Genomic DNA, 18,582 nt, shown 5'->3' with positions numbered 1-18,582 from the left:
ATTATGTATTTTTCTTTTGGTGCCATATTATAGTGGTTAGATTTATTACCCTTATAGAATTGAAGAAACTTTGTAAACAAGAAAATTGTTGCTCATTGCATCAGAAATCAATGATCAAAGACGAATCAAGGCTGGCTAATATAAGATGTATGCCTAGCAGTTCTTCTGATTTATGTCAATAATGTAAGCATTCAAAAAATGTTGCTTTTGATGAATGTTTGAACATCAGCATTACAAAGTTCATTGTACTGGAGAGCGTACAAGCCTACCAGCTATAAGGAACCAGTGACTCATGAACAATATTGTAGTAGCATGTGAAGTTCTGGCACTTGAAAATCATTGGACTTCAAAATCAGTAGAGTGTGATAAGTTTGAGATTGACTGTCTGACCAATACTCCCTACTCCTTCATTATTGTACCATTCCACACTAGCCAAATGTGAGCTTTTATCTATAGCCACAAGTAATAACTGCCATGCCCAATCATTTGCTTGGGAATGCGGTGTGCGGAGAAGATCAGACTTCTGTGCTTGAGTTGTAAATGTAAATGTCTCGATGTGTTCGTGAAATTCAAAATGGAAATTGTCCTGTGGGAGTACACTAGAATGATCAGTCTGCAATGCAGTTGCTCACTTTAGCAGTGGCAAGAGGCATTTGAGACAAAATTGAGCAGGAAATGTAGTTTAGCGATAAGGTAAGGGTGTTGTTCACTTCCAATCTGTCAGGATTGCCAGCAAAACGAATTGAGTGACTGACAAGCATGATTGATTGTTAAGTATTATTTGGTTTGTTCAAAGTGTATATTTTCAGTGTAGGTACAGTTGCGTACAATGTACCTGTACATTGTAGCATACAATACAATACAATACAATACAATACAATACAATACAATACAATACAATACAATACAATCGGATCATTTATATAACACCTTTACACAGTCAATGACTGGTTTCACAGTACTTCAACAAAATTCAGTACCAGGTAACAGATTAGCATTTAAAAGGAAAGTCTTATTAAAGATTCTTCTTGAAGACATCAAGGGATGGGGAAATGCAGACGAACCGAGGTAGATCGTTCCACAATCGTGTTGCAGCCGTCACAAAAGCATTGTCCCCTGCTTTACTGTTGGTTTTGGGTACATGGAGTAAGGTGTTATCTGCACTTGAACGTACATGTTGTACACCATACGAATCTTTCGACTCTCTTAGTGTTAGTGTCTTTTATGCTGTGTTGTTTTGTATTCAATGCAAGAAGTCTAGGTATTGAATTTGATTCACTCTTGGAATATTTTTTTTTCCTCTATTACCCAATGCACACGTCTGAAAAGAATTCTGTCCATTAAAATGAGCAAATCAGAATTTTGGATGGTTTTAATGACAAGCAAAAAGTTAGATCAAAAGGGGAGGCATGCATTGCGTTTGCTTCAACGATATCTTACATTGAGCAATTCCTTGGGGTAGACAGTCTAGCTTAATTAAACAGGTATCCACACAAAAATAACTTTGCAATTTGGATGTACAGAAATCCATCACTTTCATTTGCAATAACGCTATAGTTCGACTGTTTCATATCCCATTGTCCCATTGATCCTGTCAAAATGGCTATTAACATTTAAAAGAGTTCACTAACCGTTGCGATGACGTCTTATCACACATAAAAGAGGCACAAGGGAGGTGGCCAGTGGAATTTCAGAGTGTAGCAGACAAATTTATATCTCTAGATTCACAGCCATGCATAATGCATTGCTGGCCATAATGGAATCGGCGGCTGCTGAGTAAGCGTGCGATCAACCACAGATACACAATGCACTATGACAACAGAGGTGCCCAGGGTTTCATGGTGCCCTCCATTCGAGGCAGAATTTCAGATGCCGTCTATATCCCTATCCCTCTCTTTGCATTGCATAAGGCTGCAACGTGAGATTTGCCGTTCTCTGCGGGAAACCTCCTCGCAGTTTGACGAGCAATGTGATAAGCTAGCGAGGGCGTTTACAGATGTATGTATGTACATTGTATGCAATAGAGTGCCTGATTCAGTCTGCTGTAATACGTAGGGCTGGACACTAACTTGTACATTGTATATCATGAGGATGTTTACTTGCTGGGAACACTGTATAATGCAGTGGATAATATGCAGTCACCTATCCAACGTAACAAATTAAGAACACTAGGGAAATGTATTTTTAGCCATATAATGCAAATTATAAATGTTCTACATGTGTATGAATACGTACATACTACATGTACATGTTATAGTGATTCTGCCAAATTATGTTCATGGATTTCTTTGCGGAAAGAGTAAAGAAGCTTTTATATACCGTAATACTCACTAAAATTACCATACAGTCTGTATATGGAAAGAGTGGAGAAGCTTTGGTGAGTACACATAACATGTACTACTAGTAATTGTATACGTGCATAATGCATACAACGTAGGAACGTCAATCTGAATTAACAGTATAATCATTAACAGTAGAGTAATGCTATCCTCGTATGAACTCTGACTTGCGTGCATGTACAATGTACTGTACATACATGGTGTGTGACTCAGTTTCTGTTTGACAAACTCAAACTTGAGCTCAGTTTCATTCTCAAGCTGTGCAGTGAGCAGGCAGTTGTGATCTTCCCTTTGATCAGTTGTACAGTATTAAAGAGATTGTACAGTACGGTATTGGTGGAGATGAGAATTGGGCTTTAAACTTTTTGCGAGATACCAAGAAAACACTTATTATTATAGTTCAGAGCATACCATATTAAGAAAAATTCAAAGTTTATTTGATTAAAATCGGGTTTGGAATGACTGAAACATCCAAAAACAAAGTAAAACAAAGCAATCGTAATAAAGTGTGGGTCCCACACTTTATCACAATCGCTCTGTTTTGGAGATTTCAGCCATTTCAAAACCAATTTTCATGAAATAAACGTTGAATTCCTTATAGAATTACATGCTCTTTCATATTTCATAAGAGGTTTCTCATTATCTCACCAAAAGATGTGAGAAACCTGAGATTAGGTCTCAACCAAAACTATACGATCCCTTTAATACAATGTGCATTTACAGTTTATGGGGTGGGAGAGAGTATGATTTAATATTGCAGTCATGAGCAGGGTCTGAAGGTGGTTATTTGGCCATCACTTTTCCAGGGTTAAAGTGCATTTCTCTGTTGTGCAGGATTCCATGACATTTGCTCATTGCAACAATTGCTCCCATGAAATATCTTCATGCTACGCCAATCGTAAATTCTACCCACAAACATACTATCCCAAACCCTAATCCTACATGTGTAATCCTCACATCAAACCAATCCTAAAACCCTATCACAACCCTGACTCTAACTGTATGAAAGTCCTTAGAGAAAATACAGCGTAAGACCGGAGCAATTGTCACAGTGGTTGCTGAGCAAATAGTGACATGGTGTGTGGTACATGGATGGCATTGTGTTTGCAGAGGGAAACTTTACTAGAAGTAACTGAATATGTACAATTGTATGAAGCAAAGATTCTCTTGCAAATATGGGGTAATTAGAAAATTGGGATGGACATAAAAATGTCAACCGGTGTGATATGATGCACAGTGTAAGTTTATACCAAGCAATTTTTTTACTGTTTGCTACAGTAGAATGAACAGATATTATGAAAGGTGTATTTCCAGTACTGAATAGTCATAGAATGCATGTATACCTGATCGGCCATCTTCAGAAATACTCCTCACACAGTGTACATGTAGTGGTTTAAAATCACTACACCTGTACAATATTTGTACAGCGGTACATGTAGATGTGTTAACTCTGGAGGAATCTTCCATTTGTAATCAAACATCTTGAAGAGCTTCAAATACAGTAGCAACCATTACTGGTAATAAGAAAATGTTTGATGGTTGACTAATATCTCGCTACACTATAGGTACAACCTGTATGCATGTAGTGGTCACTTTTCAGTTGCATAAATAATGCATTCGCATTCATTAAAAGAGGACAGGATGTTGTAAACTGTATATTTTTCATGTCTTGTATGAAATTCTGTGAGTGCTGGAATAACTATAAAAGATCTACAAAGTAAACTTTTGACTTCCCTGGCCAGCTAGAGATGGTACAGTACAACAATATCAAATTGCATTTGGTTCATGATCATCTAGATACTGTAGATAAATTTTTTTCTTGGGTACACGGAGACATGGACACTGTGCACTGTTGATATCAACTACAGTATATTGGGCATCAGGCCTTGCCCTGTGCCTTAGAGATGATGGGTCCAGCAGAGCAGTGGGTCATTTGGTATGCGTGCAAGAGTTGCGCAGGCTGCAATATTGATTTGGGATATCTGCGGGCACGGTAGGGCCGCGGTATCACTCCCGCATCAAGTATTGATCCCCCTTTTGCTGGTGCCTGCTTTCGGCTGTCCAGTGGACTCTGCCATTGGCCTATCTCGACAGTGACCGCGTGCAAAAACAAAGCCAAACAGCACAAACCATTAGAATAAAAAGTGAGATCTATGTGTAGATGAATTTTTGACCCCATGAATGATAACTTGTTATTATTAATGTGGAGAAATATCATTCAACAATCAAAATATGATTTATAAGAAAGAAAAAGCTGACAAGATAGCAGGGAAATTAATGCAGTTTACATGTACTTCAATAAAAAGATTGTATAATGAGAGCAGACAAATAATGAAAACATTCTCTAGTACCAGTACTTATCATTTCAATATCATTAACTCAACTGTCATGATGTTTTATTGGCTTTTTAATATTCAACCATTATAATCACATGATCGCAAACTTTCGAGCAACATATTCGTCATTGGCATACGAGTATACTGCACATACTGTACAACATGTATAATGGTACATATTTACTGTAGGGAAACATCGTTCTACATGTTTTGCTGGTAATTGCAATATGATGTTATGATGTACAGTATTTGCACAGGCTGTGTTGCAAAATACTGAATTCTATTGTGGAGTGTCCTCTGAAAAGATACTCTGCTTTTACAAACTGAGCTACAATATTGTACAGGATCTGTATCACCTGGGGCTTTTGAGAAATCAAATTTCAAGTTAATGTCTGCCACCACTTGTGGATTTGCACGTAATGACACATTTCAAACTGGAGGCATTTTGGGTGGTACTGTGGAGTCAGTTTTACAAGACATAATCTTCCTTCACTCTGTTGGCGAGTTATTATCGTGCCTTCGGGGGTACATGTGTACATGCACATAATATGTAGGCCTAAGATAGCATTTACATGTATGCACTGTGCTCTGTGTTACCATCAGGCTGCCGAACGCAACGCTTGTCAATTCGTCAATATGATTGATGAGTCATGTGATGTCATTAGTCAGCGCGGGTTCACTCGACTCCCGACTGCTGACGTGCACTGATACCTGCACTCTCCATCCAGGCAAAGTCACGACGCAAGTAAAAAAAAAATATGTCAGGGAGTGAGCGAGTTCCAGATGAATGGTGCAAATCATGTTTGTGAAGGCTTATGAATGGGATTTGGAAGCGGATGAATGGAAATCGTTGGCAGAAATTGTGCAGGAAATGAGATTCTGCAGTTCTTGCCAGATTTGCTTATTATAGCATACACATATCCATTGACTGACTTGCCAGGGTAAGACATTAACTTCAGCTGAAGGAATCTTTTTTAAACTTGTAGGGTGCCTTACACATAAGGGGTGGGGAAGAAATGGGGGATTTACTTGAGCATAATGAAATAAAGAGTCTCAAAAGAATTAAGCTGGGCTTTATAAAAGGGTGCTTTATTTCTGACTTTCAGTGCGTCCTGGGCTCACATGGAGTTTGGGTTATAATCGGCTTACATACCACTGGCTGCTAACATGTATTTAACATAACAGCTCATAATATAAAGTGGTGAATAGAGGGTTTCATAGAATAAATTGGGGGGGGGGGGGGAGGGGAGATAGGGAAGGGGAGGGAAGAGGCATGAGTTGTCATTTCCCTTGATTTTATCTCTTTGGCAGGTTGCCACACAGATCATTATTTAGGAGAGAGAGGGTTGAATCTAGTTTCTGCAGGTCAATGCACCTTTCTTTAACACAAGTAGCACCCTGACCTCTTCCTTTAAAGAACTTAACCATATTTGTTTGCTACTGCTCTATATGCATTTGGGCAATTCCACGATAAAGTGGACATGACCATCAAATTTTCAAAATAGTCAAATCTCATTCATTTTGGTATCAAATGAAAGCTTAAGGACTGAATTTTTCATATTTGACCATCTTGTTAAAAAATTACATCATTAACTTTGTTAAATATGTGCATAAAATCAGCATAATTAAATTTGACATAATTATCTGAAAAATATAATAAAGTTAAATGAATTTAGCATGAGAAAATGAAAAAGGAGGTAAAAACTTTGCCTTTGTTTTCAGAGTTTAAGGGTTGAACATCATTACCAAATCATCAAAGTGCAAGATTTTCTATGTGTTAAGCTTCAGCGAACATCGCAAATACGATCATCAATAATGTCACGGTGTTACGGTAAAAACTGATGTTTTTAGTATTGTTTGAAAATTGCAAACACAAAAGGGTTTATTTTGATAGCCCAAATCATGACCACATGTAGCTACCATATACAAGTACTAAAATGATGGTAACTTATTTTGTTAATTAATTAAAGCTGATTAAAATGTGTCACGGTGTTACAGTAAATGTAACACCGTGACTATAACACTGTGACTTGCATTGCAATAACACAGGACACATACTGGATTACACATGATAATTAAAGGACAAGTTCACCTTCATAAACATAAGGATTGAGAGAATGCAACAATATTAGTAGAACACATCAGTGAAAGTTTGAGGAAAATTGGACAATCGATGCAAAAGTTATGAATTTTTAAAATTTTTGTGTTGGAACCGCTGGATGAGGAGACTACTACAGCTTGTGAGTCATTTGCGTACAACAGTATAAAGAAAATGTACAATGTATAAGAAAATTCAACATATTTTCACTTTTTCGCATAATAAAAGAGCACTTGACTTGCCTCTTTCTAAAGGCAGGGGGAATAATATTACCCATAACATTTGTCGGTAACGAGTCAGGGGAATGTGTATTTTTTTCAAAAGATGGCATTTTGTGAAATTCTCTTTATATTCTCCTTATATTGTTGTACGCATGTGACATCGTACACTGCAGTAGTCTTCTCATCCAGTGGTTACTGCACAAAAACTTCAAAAATTCATGACTTTTGAACGGATTGTCTGATTTTCCTCAAACTTTCAATGATGTGTTCTACTAATATTGCTACTTTCTCTCAAACCTTATGTTTATTAAGGTGAACTTGTCCTTTAACTGTTGAAGTGACCATCTGATTTCTCTGTCACATTTACTCAAAAGATAGAGGTTTTTCAAGGATTGTTCATAACAGATGGGTCAAGCTATATCCACAAAGATTATCCCTTGTACTTGTTGCCAGCATCATGCAATTTTAACCCTTTCTGTGCCAAAAATCGAGAACTGTGTTTAAAATGCAGTGGGGTTTGATACACTATGCCAATCAACATTCAGAGCACATGGTGGGTTAAAATGGAAGCAGTCCACTCACAGTGTGCCACCTACCAGATTCATAACTATCCAGAGCAAACATTTCTGAAGGTTTTGAACTTTTAATTACGGTAAAGGCAACAGTTTCAGTTGAGTTGATACCCTTTGTTTAATGTTTTTATCATAATTGACCATTTTATCACATGGTTTGACTCTTCTTTTGTAGACTCAAATGTGTTCCTAACATGATAAACAGTCTGAAATCTTGCTGCAGCTTCCCTGGTATCCTAAAGAATTACTTAGGGCATACTTAAGCTAGATTGATGAGTCCACCAAAAGTTAATCTCACTGGAATACTTCTTTTCTGTGCATGGTGCTGTGCACAATCTTAGAAGTTTCACCATTAAAAGAGCCACACTCACTAGGATTTATGTGTATGAATGAGAATTTGCATTGTAATCATTTTTATGTACATGTTCATTTTCCAGTACATCTTTGAAAAAGAAGAATAATTAAGGTACATTTTGTACCACACACAATTGCTTGAATGATTCTTTTTATTGCTACTGAAATTGCTAAGTGGGTTCACCTGGCTTTGTGACCAAAGGTATTAAAATCAAAGTTTCAAATTTGTATGTCATCTTTAATAATGGGTTTTTTTAGAGAATAGTTGTAAACCCTAAAAGTTCACTCAGAAATATTTAACAAGCTTTCAATGATGATAGAGTGAATTGTGTCTCAAAACATAAAGTACATTTTACTGAAAGATACGTGTACAAACACGTAAATACGTATACGTGTACAAACGTATAGGACATGTCACGGTGTTACAGTGCAAAGTTTTTCTTTACTTTGTTGTTTTTGTTAATCTGTTATGATTTCAATAATTTTCTGTTTTATCTGGAAGTGTTATACTGTGAACTCAAACATTCATCATGAATCATCATTTCATTCTACCTAATGGAGAAACACTATGAGCTGAAAGTAAGACAACAGGATTCACCATAGGTTTTCTACACACATTTCAGAGGTCACGGTGTTACAGTCACGGTGTTACGGTGCACTTATTTAACATCTATGTCATAGTTTTCCTGTTAATTAATTCTTTAATAAAATTTTACTTCATTATTATCATTGAGTCCCTAGTACATCCAATGAACACATCCACTTATCAAAATGTTCAGTAACTTCACAGAGTTTTGTCAGTAAACAAAGTGCACAAAAACCCATGTCCATTTTGCGTCACGGTGTTACAGTAGTAATAAATCGTGCATAACTCATTTACCACAGCAGTTTTTCTTCCTTTCTTTTGTTTTCAAAATTGCTTATGACGATATGCATAGATATACAATAAAAAAAATTTCTCAAGTGTTACACTTTGATTATTATTTACATTTGATCAGTGAAATTATACTCAAAAGTGTCACGGTGTTATCGTGGAATTGCCCATTTATGTATCACTCAAAGTACTGTCATAGTTGGATATGAATGAATGTAAACATTCTTATATAAAAAAAAAAAAAAATATGTGGAGACTTTTGACATATAAATATAATTCATGGACTCCATTATTTATTTTGATGATCTTACTATTTGATATATTTTAGGGAACTAACTGCTTTTGTCATGTTGCCGTATCAACAAGGCATTAATGTAACCATGTGAGAAAAAGAAGCATGTTGAGAAGCCTGTGTACAATGGTATTGTGAAATCATATCCACAAAAAGAATGATTGTATTACCATTGGACTTGCAGCTTTGGTATTAAGAAATGTTCATACATACTGTAATTTCCACAGGTGATGGACATTCTCTTGAGACTTTTTTTTAACCAATGGCAGTTTCCAAGTTCTGTCAGTTTCAAGTAAGGTGCCTTTGATATCAGGATGGTATTAATATAGCCGAAAGGGTATGATTTTCGTAGGATTTATAATGTATACCCACTCCTTTCTCTCCTGTTCTTCTTTTGTCACACACACTTTAGAGTAAACAGAACAAATATGACTTATATGTAAAGGAAATGTAAAATATAAAATATTTGCAGTTAATATATATGTAGCTCCACAAAATGATACTTTTTGAAGATAGATAATTATTCAAGTTTTGTACAGCATTGCCACTATGAGCAAGTTTCTGCTAAGTATTAGATTCTGTGGAGAGACTACATGGAAGTGCAAGTTGTCCAATATCTGTGGCTGGGTAGTCCTAGATGCCATTGTCCGTTATATCCCCCAGTCCATCAGACCGAGTTTGATGGTCAGCTATTAAGGGAATGCTTAGTCCCTCAATCAGCCAGACCAGGTTCGTTAGTCAGCTAATAGGAATACTACAGCAGTCTATCAATCAGCCAGACCGAGTTTAATAGTTTGTCAGGGAATGGAAAAACTTATTCATTCCTTCCGTATGTGGCTATTTGACTGTGTCTGTAACAGCTTTTTTTAAAAATTATTTATTTATTTATAGGAGCAAATGTAATTGCAAGCTTTCAGATGCAAGCATCCAGTTTCACATTGGTTGAGACATCACCATTGCAAAGTAGAAGAGGCTTTTTGCAGACAGATACGATTATGTATTTAGGTTTTGTGTGTGTGTGTGTATGTGTGTGTGTGTGTGGGGGGGGGGGGGTTCACGCGGAGTATATATTTTTCGTCAAACCGGGGCCCCGTGTCATAAAACTTGTTATCAGTGATAATTTGTCATAGTTGTTATAAGCCACTGAAATCCTTGCATCTGATTGGCTGAGAGCAAATTTGTCATAGAAATGTGGCAATTGTCACTGATAACATGTTTTATGAAACGGGACCCCGTTCTGTGCATGATTTAATTACAGTGATCCGAGGGTATTCCGCAGAGCGGTATATAGAAATTCCACCAAATTAATAATATTCACAGTTTGTGTACCTTGTGTGTGACCATCAGGTGCGGATGACGCCGAAAATTTGCCCACATTATGTGAACACACGCTTAGCATATTGACTCTGCACAATCAATTTAGAAGAAGCTTTATCAGCCATACGCATTTGCTGCTGCATGGCATTTAAGAACAGCGAAAGTGTGAGCTCAAACAGCCCCACACACAATGCGGATATACATGTACACAGTGCATTATAACTGCCACCTTATGCCAGCTTCTTCATTGTAGGGATTATCAGTTGATATGATTGATTGTTAATATTTAATGAGTCACATGCTAATCAGTCAGCGTTAATTTCATGCAGGACGGGGAAGGGGGGAGGGGGGGGGGCTGGAGATGGAGATTGAGCAAATACATGAATGGAAAACCTGGCTCCATTGATGATAAGAAAATCAATGTATGAGAGAGCGTGGTACAAATGTAGTTTGTAATATAACACTTTGTTTGTAGCATGTATGACGCATGTACAATGTACACATGCATAGTGTGTATATATTGCAATGTGTGTGAGTTTGTGTGTGATAGGGGAGAGAGAGCAACTGGGTTCTTGTAAACTGGCCTGTGCCTTCCAGCTGAACGTTTTACGAGTGGGTATGCAGGCAAAACTGTCATATGATCGGGGGGGGGGGGGGGGGGGGGGGGTAGGGAGCAGAGATGAGATACATGTAATAGGTAGTGAGTATGTAGATTTTAAGCCACGAACCGTTTGATATTTGCTCAAATACAGCTTGAGACGTGTATGCATAATAAGGTCAAACTCCTTGTGCAGGAACGATGAGATTCATTGCTCAAAAACACACACGAAACAAGGCAGAGATGGTAACTTCCCCATGATTTCGCGAGTGGTTAAATATCTGCGATCATGGTGTCCTGTACCAAATGGAGAAATGTATACGCGTACGTCGCATTTATAGCTTGATCAGAGTCAATATTTTCGCATGTCTTTAATTTCGCAAATAGCACCTAACTAGTGAAATTCGCTAAATAAAAACATCGCGAAATATTGGGCGTATACAGTATTGTAGACATGGACTATGCACAGGATGTGATATTGAAATTTTGCTCAGCTTGAAATTGTACCCCATGTGTACAGATCTGACATTAATCAAGTGACATAAAGTCAGTGGTGTTCAGCATTGTACTTTATGTTTCACTGACCAGCGCTATGCCCATATAGCAGGGCATCATGCTCATTTAACCTATCATAGTCCAAATTTGAGAGAGAAACAGGAAGATGATAATCTTCTCAACATGTTGCCAGAATCTATTCTATTATGTGCAGCAACTCAGACCCCAGGATTTTGAAAATTCTACAACTGAGATGAAGAACAAAGAACTCAAATAAAAGAGAATTTTCCACTTTTGCCTTCAATTGTATGAAACACTCATACAATGAATAGTAACGATTACAATAAAAGATATGATACCAAATGACTGATGGATGTAAGTTGATTGGTGCAGATGTGCAACGTTTCCCATAGGAAAGTGACAGTACGAGTTTAACTGGCATTGTGACAAACAATTTATCATGGCCATATTAAGCATTATGCATTGATGTGATTAACTACTTTTGCATTTGTAGTCCAATGTGCAGAAAATTGACTTTGTGAAAATCTATTTGCATGGTTTTCTAAAAAGTAATTAAACTGATGATCAGCAGATATACATGTATTTAATGTATATATAACTCCTCCCTCTTATGTAGGTGTTCGCCATCATCGTGTTTGGCTGTATAGCGTCGGAGGGACAGCGCAGGCTACCGGACTCGTCAGAAACCTACTGTGCGTACGGGAGTGATCAGGGAGCATGCGGCTTTGGTATCTTTGTCGGGGTGATCGCCTTCCTTGCCTGCATGGTGTTCCTGGTCATCGATGCCGTCTTCGACAACTGGAGCAACGTGCAGCACAGAAAGATGGCCGTTCTTGCCGACCTCATTTTCTCTGGTAGGCTATGCACTAGAGCACTATACCAGCCAACGCTCGACACTACACAGATTGATTGTATATCATGTACAACTGTATGCTTGAAAACACATGTCACTGACATATTATGCTGGTACTTTCCTCAGGTTGTGAAGCAGATGTCAAATACACAAGTTGTAGTACAGAATTTCATGATTGATCCTAGTCCATTTCAGTCAGGGTAAATGCTGCATAAAAGTAATAACTGCATATACATGTATATAGTGTGGATAAGGATGCCCTATGTGAAGATTACGAAAAAAAAAAATGTTCACCATGACAAGTTCTCTATTATTCAGTTGTAAATCTATTAAATCTAATGCTGCAGTCAATAAATGTGCCACAAGAAAGACCATTGCCAGAAGTAGAATGGCTGTGTGTGTTCTTCAAAGACGAACAGATTCTGGTCAAGGTTTATTAGGAGGAGAACCAAACAAATACAGTACTGTAATGGATATTGAATATACACAACTTGGCCAGTGAGGCCAATTTTCAGCCGTGGCTAGACGGATACAATCACATCACCACTGTGATCAGGACCCAGCCGTAATAACATTTCTCAAATGTTGCGAAGGGATTTGAAGTAAATTCCCCTTGAAATGATGGCTGGATGAAATGTTGTGGGAAGGGGAAATTGCTTGTCGACACTGGTTGGGAGGGTTGCTCATGGAATCATAGTGCTGCCTCGCATTATTGGCACAAGCATAGACGCAGTCCCGCCTATTCATATCTGTGTGTGCACTTCATTTTCAGCATTGGTAGTGGGATGGGAGCTACAGTCTGTAATGGGACATATTTGCATTTCAAAAGCAAAGCAGCTGGGGCTGGCAGATGAACTGATGAGCAAGCTAGTAATGTAGCTCTATTAGTGTCTCCATTGACATCATTTACTATGTATGTCCCCAACACTTGAACCTCAAATCAATCTGTACAAACAATCCGTGTATACCGTGATGATTTGATATTTGCAAACAGATTTTTATTTTTGATTATCATTTCCCACAATGCCTTACTGATACAGTGTACATTGTAGCAGTCTGTTTTTGACTTGCTGCCAGTATTTAGCTGACACGTGGATTCACTAAGATTGCACAATTATTATGATGAAGGATCATGTAAAGGACACACATACTTTAAATGAAAACATTAGCTCATTTTCAGAAGAAACACAAAGAGGAAACACGTAGATCAATGAAAACATTAGCTCATTTTCAGAAGAAACATATTTTAAGGAAATTGCGTGGATGATTGAAATTTTTAGCTCATTTTCAGAATTGCATCTGTCAAGAAGGCATGGGCTGAGCCTGCCATTCAATATGTCAGATTTAATTCACCTTATTTTGTATCTTCCTATAATAGTATATATTTAGGTTTTACATGCTACCTATAATAGTATATATTTAGGTATTACATGCATAATTGTTGGGCACCACTCACAGCTTTATGACAGCATGTCCAAGGTGCTGGTAATGAAATTTCAGTATTAGAGAGTGGGTTGATGGGGAAAGGGATAATGTTTCATTCTCTCAATTTATGTATGGAATCATTTGGTAGAGTAAACTTTGCCCAGATGGGTTTGGCGTCATAATTGCTTTGTAAACGTGACTTTGCACTATTTGAACATAGTGGCCCTTTATTGTACAGGTCATAGTAAAAAATATCCTGTAAAAGATAATAAACAGAAACACCACAACAACAATAAACATGGAATATCAATGTAGAGCATACAAATTGTATCTTGTGATCATAGATGAAACATCTCACCATTAAGATACGAATGTACAGTCCTCTCAATTTTATTGCGCTTTTTTTTTTTTTGATGCATGGGGCATCTTCTAGAACTTTGTAATATTGTGTGATAATCTGTTTCAGTTTTGAATGAGGATTGTAAAGTACAGTTGTAAATGCTTGTAGACATCTGCCGCATGTATTAAGATTATTTCATGCCACAAATGTATAATAATAGGGCCCTTGATCATCTAGAAATGGTTGCTAATAATGTCAAACTCAGGGCTGAATGTGAAGCAAGGTTTGCATTGTAATTTTGTTTAGAAATATACTAAAAAATATAGCATTTAGATTTAACAAATATCATGATACAGTGTAGGTCCGCTATTGTTAGTGGATGTACAAGGGGGGGGGGGGGGGTGTGAACATATTTTAAGTATATGATCTGCAGGTATGCCTTTTAATGTTCTACCTTTCTATTCCAGTTGTAACATTCATGTCATATATATATTCATATAAGCTGTGGAATATATTGCACAGTATGGTAACATCACGGTAATGAGAGGAGGTAGTAAATGTTGACATTGCTGTGTAGAACATGGCTGTTATTATTCAATTGTTTAAGTTCTCCAGATGTTGGACATTTAATACAATGCTGCCAGTTGATGTTGCGTGTTAGAGTGTATCTTTTTATGAGCACCTTCATACTTTAAACATGAACACTTACAGTGTGTGTCTGCTGCTTTGTGATTGCCACCTCTGTTCAAACTTTGAACAGAACAAAGAAAAAAAAATGATTTAAAAGGCATGTTTGACACATGTACATACAAACAATCACACGATATATGTAATGTCTTTTGAAGTTATTAATATGTACATGATGCCTCAGTGTCCAATTTAACCAAATGGTGAAAGACATTTTGCAGTGATTCTACAATGTAAATTCATCAGAAGATGATTGAGATGATCAATACTTGTATGAATACTATTGCAGTGAATTTTGACTCGTGTTCACCCTTGTAGAGCCAAGTATGTTGTATAGGCTTACGGTATTACCGGTAACTCAGCAAATCCTAGTCTGAGAATTTAGAGCAGTTTTGTTCTGTGGACCTTGTCGCAACATTCCCACAGAAAGGTCTGTTAAAACAGGGCTTGACATGTACTGTAGATGCCAAATATGTTGTGAGCGTAATGTTTTGAGAGTCAAGAGTTGTGAGACAGTGCCATGAGATCTCAGAGACACAAATATTGTGCAGCTTGCATGCACCAGCATGTAATCATGCATACAAATGCACATCTAGTGTACGTGTACAGTACGGTATAGTAGGCTAGGCATACAATTGTACGTGTGGAGATGCTGCCTGTCCATGTTGCATGTAAATAATGTACAACATTGCTCTCATACTACAGTTGTAGCTAACTGTACTTTGTACTCAACAAAATAGGAGGACAATATTTTGGCAGGTTGTTAAATTCATGATTTGTTTTGACTTGCAAAGTTTACAGAATCCACCCCCCCCCCCCCTCGAAATTCATGAAAATACAAACCCCGAAAAATAACATTCATCATCTACAGTAGTACTGTATGAAGAGTACACATTTCAAAAGAATGCCGGTATGTTCAGTAATAATTTGATTGTTGCATATATAATGTAAAATACATGTACGTACATTGTAAGCTAAAAGTTTGATGGATTATCTAGTAGATTGCAATCTAGTATCCACGTTGTTTGCTAATGGATCATTACGATTTCTTCCACAGGGGCGTGGACATTCATGTATTTCGTCTGCTTCTGCTACCTGACAAACAAGTGGGTGACGATGCCGTCGCAGCTGAAACCCTCACAGGGCAAGAGTGCAAATGAAGCCGTCATCGCTTTCAGCTTTTTCTCAATTATAACCTGGGTGAGTGCATCTTGCAGTATGTCGTCTTTCGTCTTTTGTTTTTGTTTCTTCATGACCTTCTCGCCCAAATCCAGATCTATACACTTGCTACAAAGGGCAATGGGGGGGGGGGGGGATGGGGGAGGGTCCTTAGATGACCGAAGAGCAATGTGGGGTGGGGCTCTGTGCTGTGAGTAAATGATGGATTGTTACCTCCGTGGACGGATAGGTGTCGCGGGACTGAAGTGGTACATTAATCAGTGCGTTGGAGCTTCTGGAGGAACTGGCGAATTCATTAATTACCTGAATTATGTACCAGGTGATTGAGAGGGGGGACGGCAAAGATTGGCAGAGATGCTCCGAAGAAGCAACGATGCTTCTCTTTTCTCGTGATCAGCTTTCTTCTTCTTCTTCATTTCACGAAGCTTCCATTCTCTTCATTTGCCATAAATTCTTTGCCCCTTGTCCCACAGTGGATTATGCTAGGAAAGTAGCATTTTGACCGTTCCACACTTCAGTGTTGAGCTGACATTAGACATGAGGGATGTGTGAAATTATACAAATGTATGTATGTTGTTTTGTTTTTGATCTATAGATTTTGTGTCTTATTCTGTGTGCAGAAAACAAATTGTCTGCCTGGTGTACTTTATACACATGTATAAGAAACATTATAACTGCAATTTGTTGGGTGTTTTTTTTTTTTTTTTTTTTGGTGGGGGGGGGGGGGTGAGTTACGCAGTGGTACAAGTATGCATGTCACTTGACTATGTGTGCTGTACAGTAGCAGAGAAATGCACCTCTTTATAGTTTCCAATTGAGGGCACACATGCAATCTGAGAGTGGGATATTAAACACAGACTCCATCTCTCCTGCTTGGAGGCCACTTTCTCAAAATCTTCTGCTGTCCCGCCCAAGTTTGAATTTCTCCTGCTCTACCTGATTTTCTTCCACTTAAGAATATTCTCCCACCCAACTTTCATTCTGCCATTATGTTGAAAAAATAAGGCTATTGAAGATAGCACCAGTGAGCATCTACATGAACCCTAGAGTGCCTTATCTTTCACCTCTTGCAAAATTTTGTAACATCGTACTTACGACCATTTACTACTTGTATCTACTGTATGCACCATATACACTATTTATCTTAATTATTTGAATATTTGTGACAATCACAAGTCAACGAATATTCCCGTAATTTACAATTGCCTCGTGTAATAAAATTGATTTTTTTTTTTTTTTTTTTTTTTTTTTGGTGGGGAGGGGGGAGGGGGTCCCTATGGTACAGTAGGAAGTCACTAAGTGTCTCCCTTGAAAAGTCTAATCAATGTTCATATAGATCTCGTTTCATCACTGACACATTAAATTTGCAAGTCCCAATATGGAAGCTACAATGTGTCATACTGTCTAAATATACCAGCATAATCTATACATTATATGAATAGTTTACTGTTTTGCTGAACATAAGAAACTTGCCTATCCTGAAAAAGACCTGAAAGGAGCTGCTGAAAATGAATGCAGTGAAACCCAGAATGTTATTTGATGTGGCAATTTTCTCTTTACAAGGCATGCTTATAATGCATGTGACAAGAGTGTTTGGTTGATGGATGTTATTACATGAGTGAGTGGATAAGTGATTGATTTTTCATTTAGAGTCAAATGGCACCCTCAACCTTGGAACTGATGGATGTGCGACTTAATCATTCCAAAGGTGTGTTTGACTTTGTGTGATGTAAAGGGAAATTTTCCCTAATATAACTATTAGAAGCCAATTCAGTGAATGCAGTAATAGTAGTGGGACACATCAGTGAGGTGTGAAAAAAATCTGAGAGTCCATTCAAAAGTGTCATGAATTTTAAAACTTTTAATTCAATCCATGTGCCATCATTGCTGAATAAGAACACAGCAACAATTCATGATGTCACAGTATGACAGTGATATTAAGAAAATGTGAAGATAATTCAATATGTTTTCATTTTTCTAGCCTAATAAAAGAGCACTAGACATAACTCTTTCAGAAAGTTAGGTGAAATTACACCCTCACAACGTACAATATGTCGGTAGCAAGTCGAAGATTGTGTACTTTTCACACACAAGAAAGGAAACTTTGTGGAATTATACATTCACATGTACAGTATCTTTGTGTTCTCATGTGTTCTGCTGATACTTCTGCATGTACTAAATCCATTAAATTTTAGGTAAATTATTCCTTAAAAGGAGTAAGACCAGTCAACAGTACTGTAGTTGTCAGTGAAAAACTGCAAAAGTGTATAAAACATGTACATGTAACCCTACTCTTGTATAAAACTGTTCACGCCAAGAACACAGCAGTCCAGGATTGCTGTACAAAGGAGTCAGGTGGTTTATATCCCTGCTCGTTTATGGAAAAGATCCTTCACTTGACTTTGGTATGTTGAAATACAAGAGGTCAAGGAGTGTGACGTATACGTTGTCATATGACATACACACACAAAAAAAAACCAAACAAACAAACAAACACAAAACTGAACAACATAAAAACCTTGATCAAAGTTCATGCATAACTCTCACAGGCATAGGCCACTTCCAAACTCATGCTTAAAGA

General features: G+C 37.5%; 1 protein-coding gene across 1 annotated transcript in view; it reads left to right on the top strand.

The window, feature by feature from the left end:
* The window catches only part of LOC139713284 (synaptogyrin-3-like), a 39,002-nt gene that overhangs the window by 12,050 nt on the left and 8,370 nt on the right, over positions 1-18,582 (top strand). The window contains exons 2-3 of the mRNA XM_071625028.1: positions 12,134-12,371; positions 15,880-16,022. Of these exons, the coding sequence (XP_071481129.1) occupies positions 12,134-12,371; positions 15,880-16,022 (381 nt within the window). The remainder of the gene's footprint in view (positions 1-12,133; positions 12,372-15,879; positions 16,023-18,582) is intronic.

Source organism: Diadema antillarum, unplaced genomic scaffold, assembly GCF_040938485.1.
Source record: "Diadema antillarum isolate AM-2024a unplaced genomic scaffold, OU_Dant_1.0 seq00001941_RagTag, whole genome shotgun sequence".
Taxonomy (NCBI): Eukaryota; Metazoa; Echinodermata; class Echinoidea; order Diadematoida; family Diadematidae; genus Diadema; species Diadema antillarum.
The sequence above is the reverse complement of the archived record's forward strand: the minus strand, read 5'-3'. Positions and strand labels throughout refer to the sequence as shown.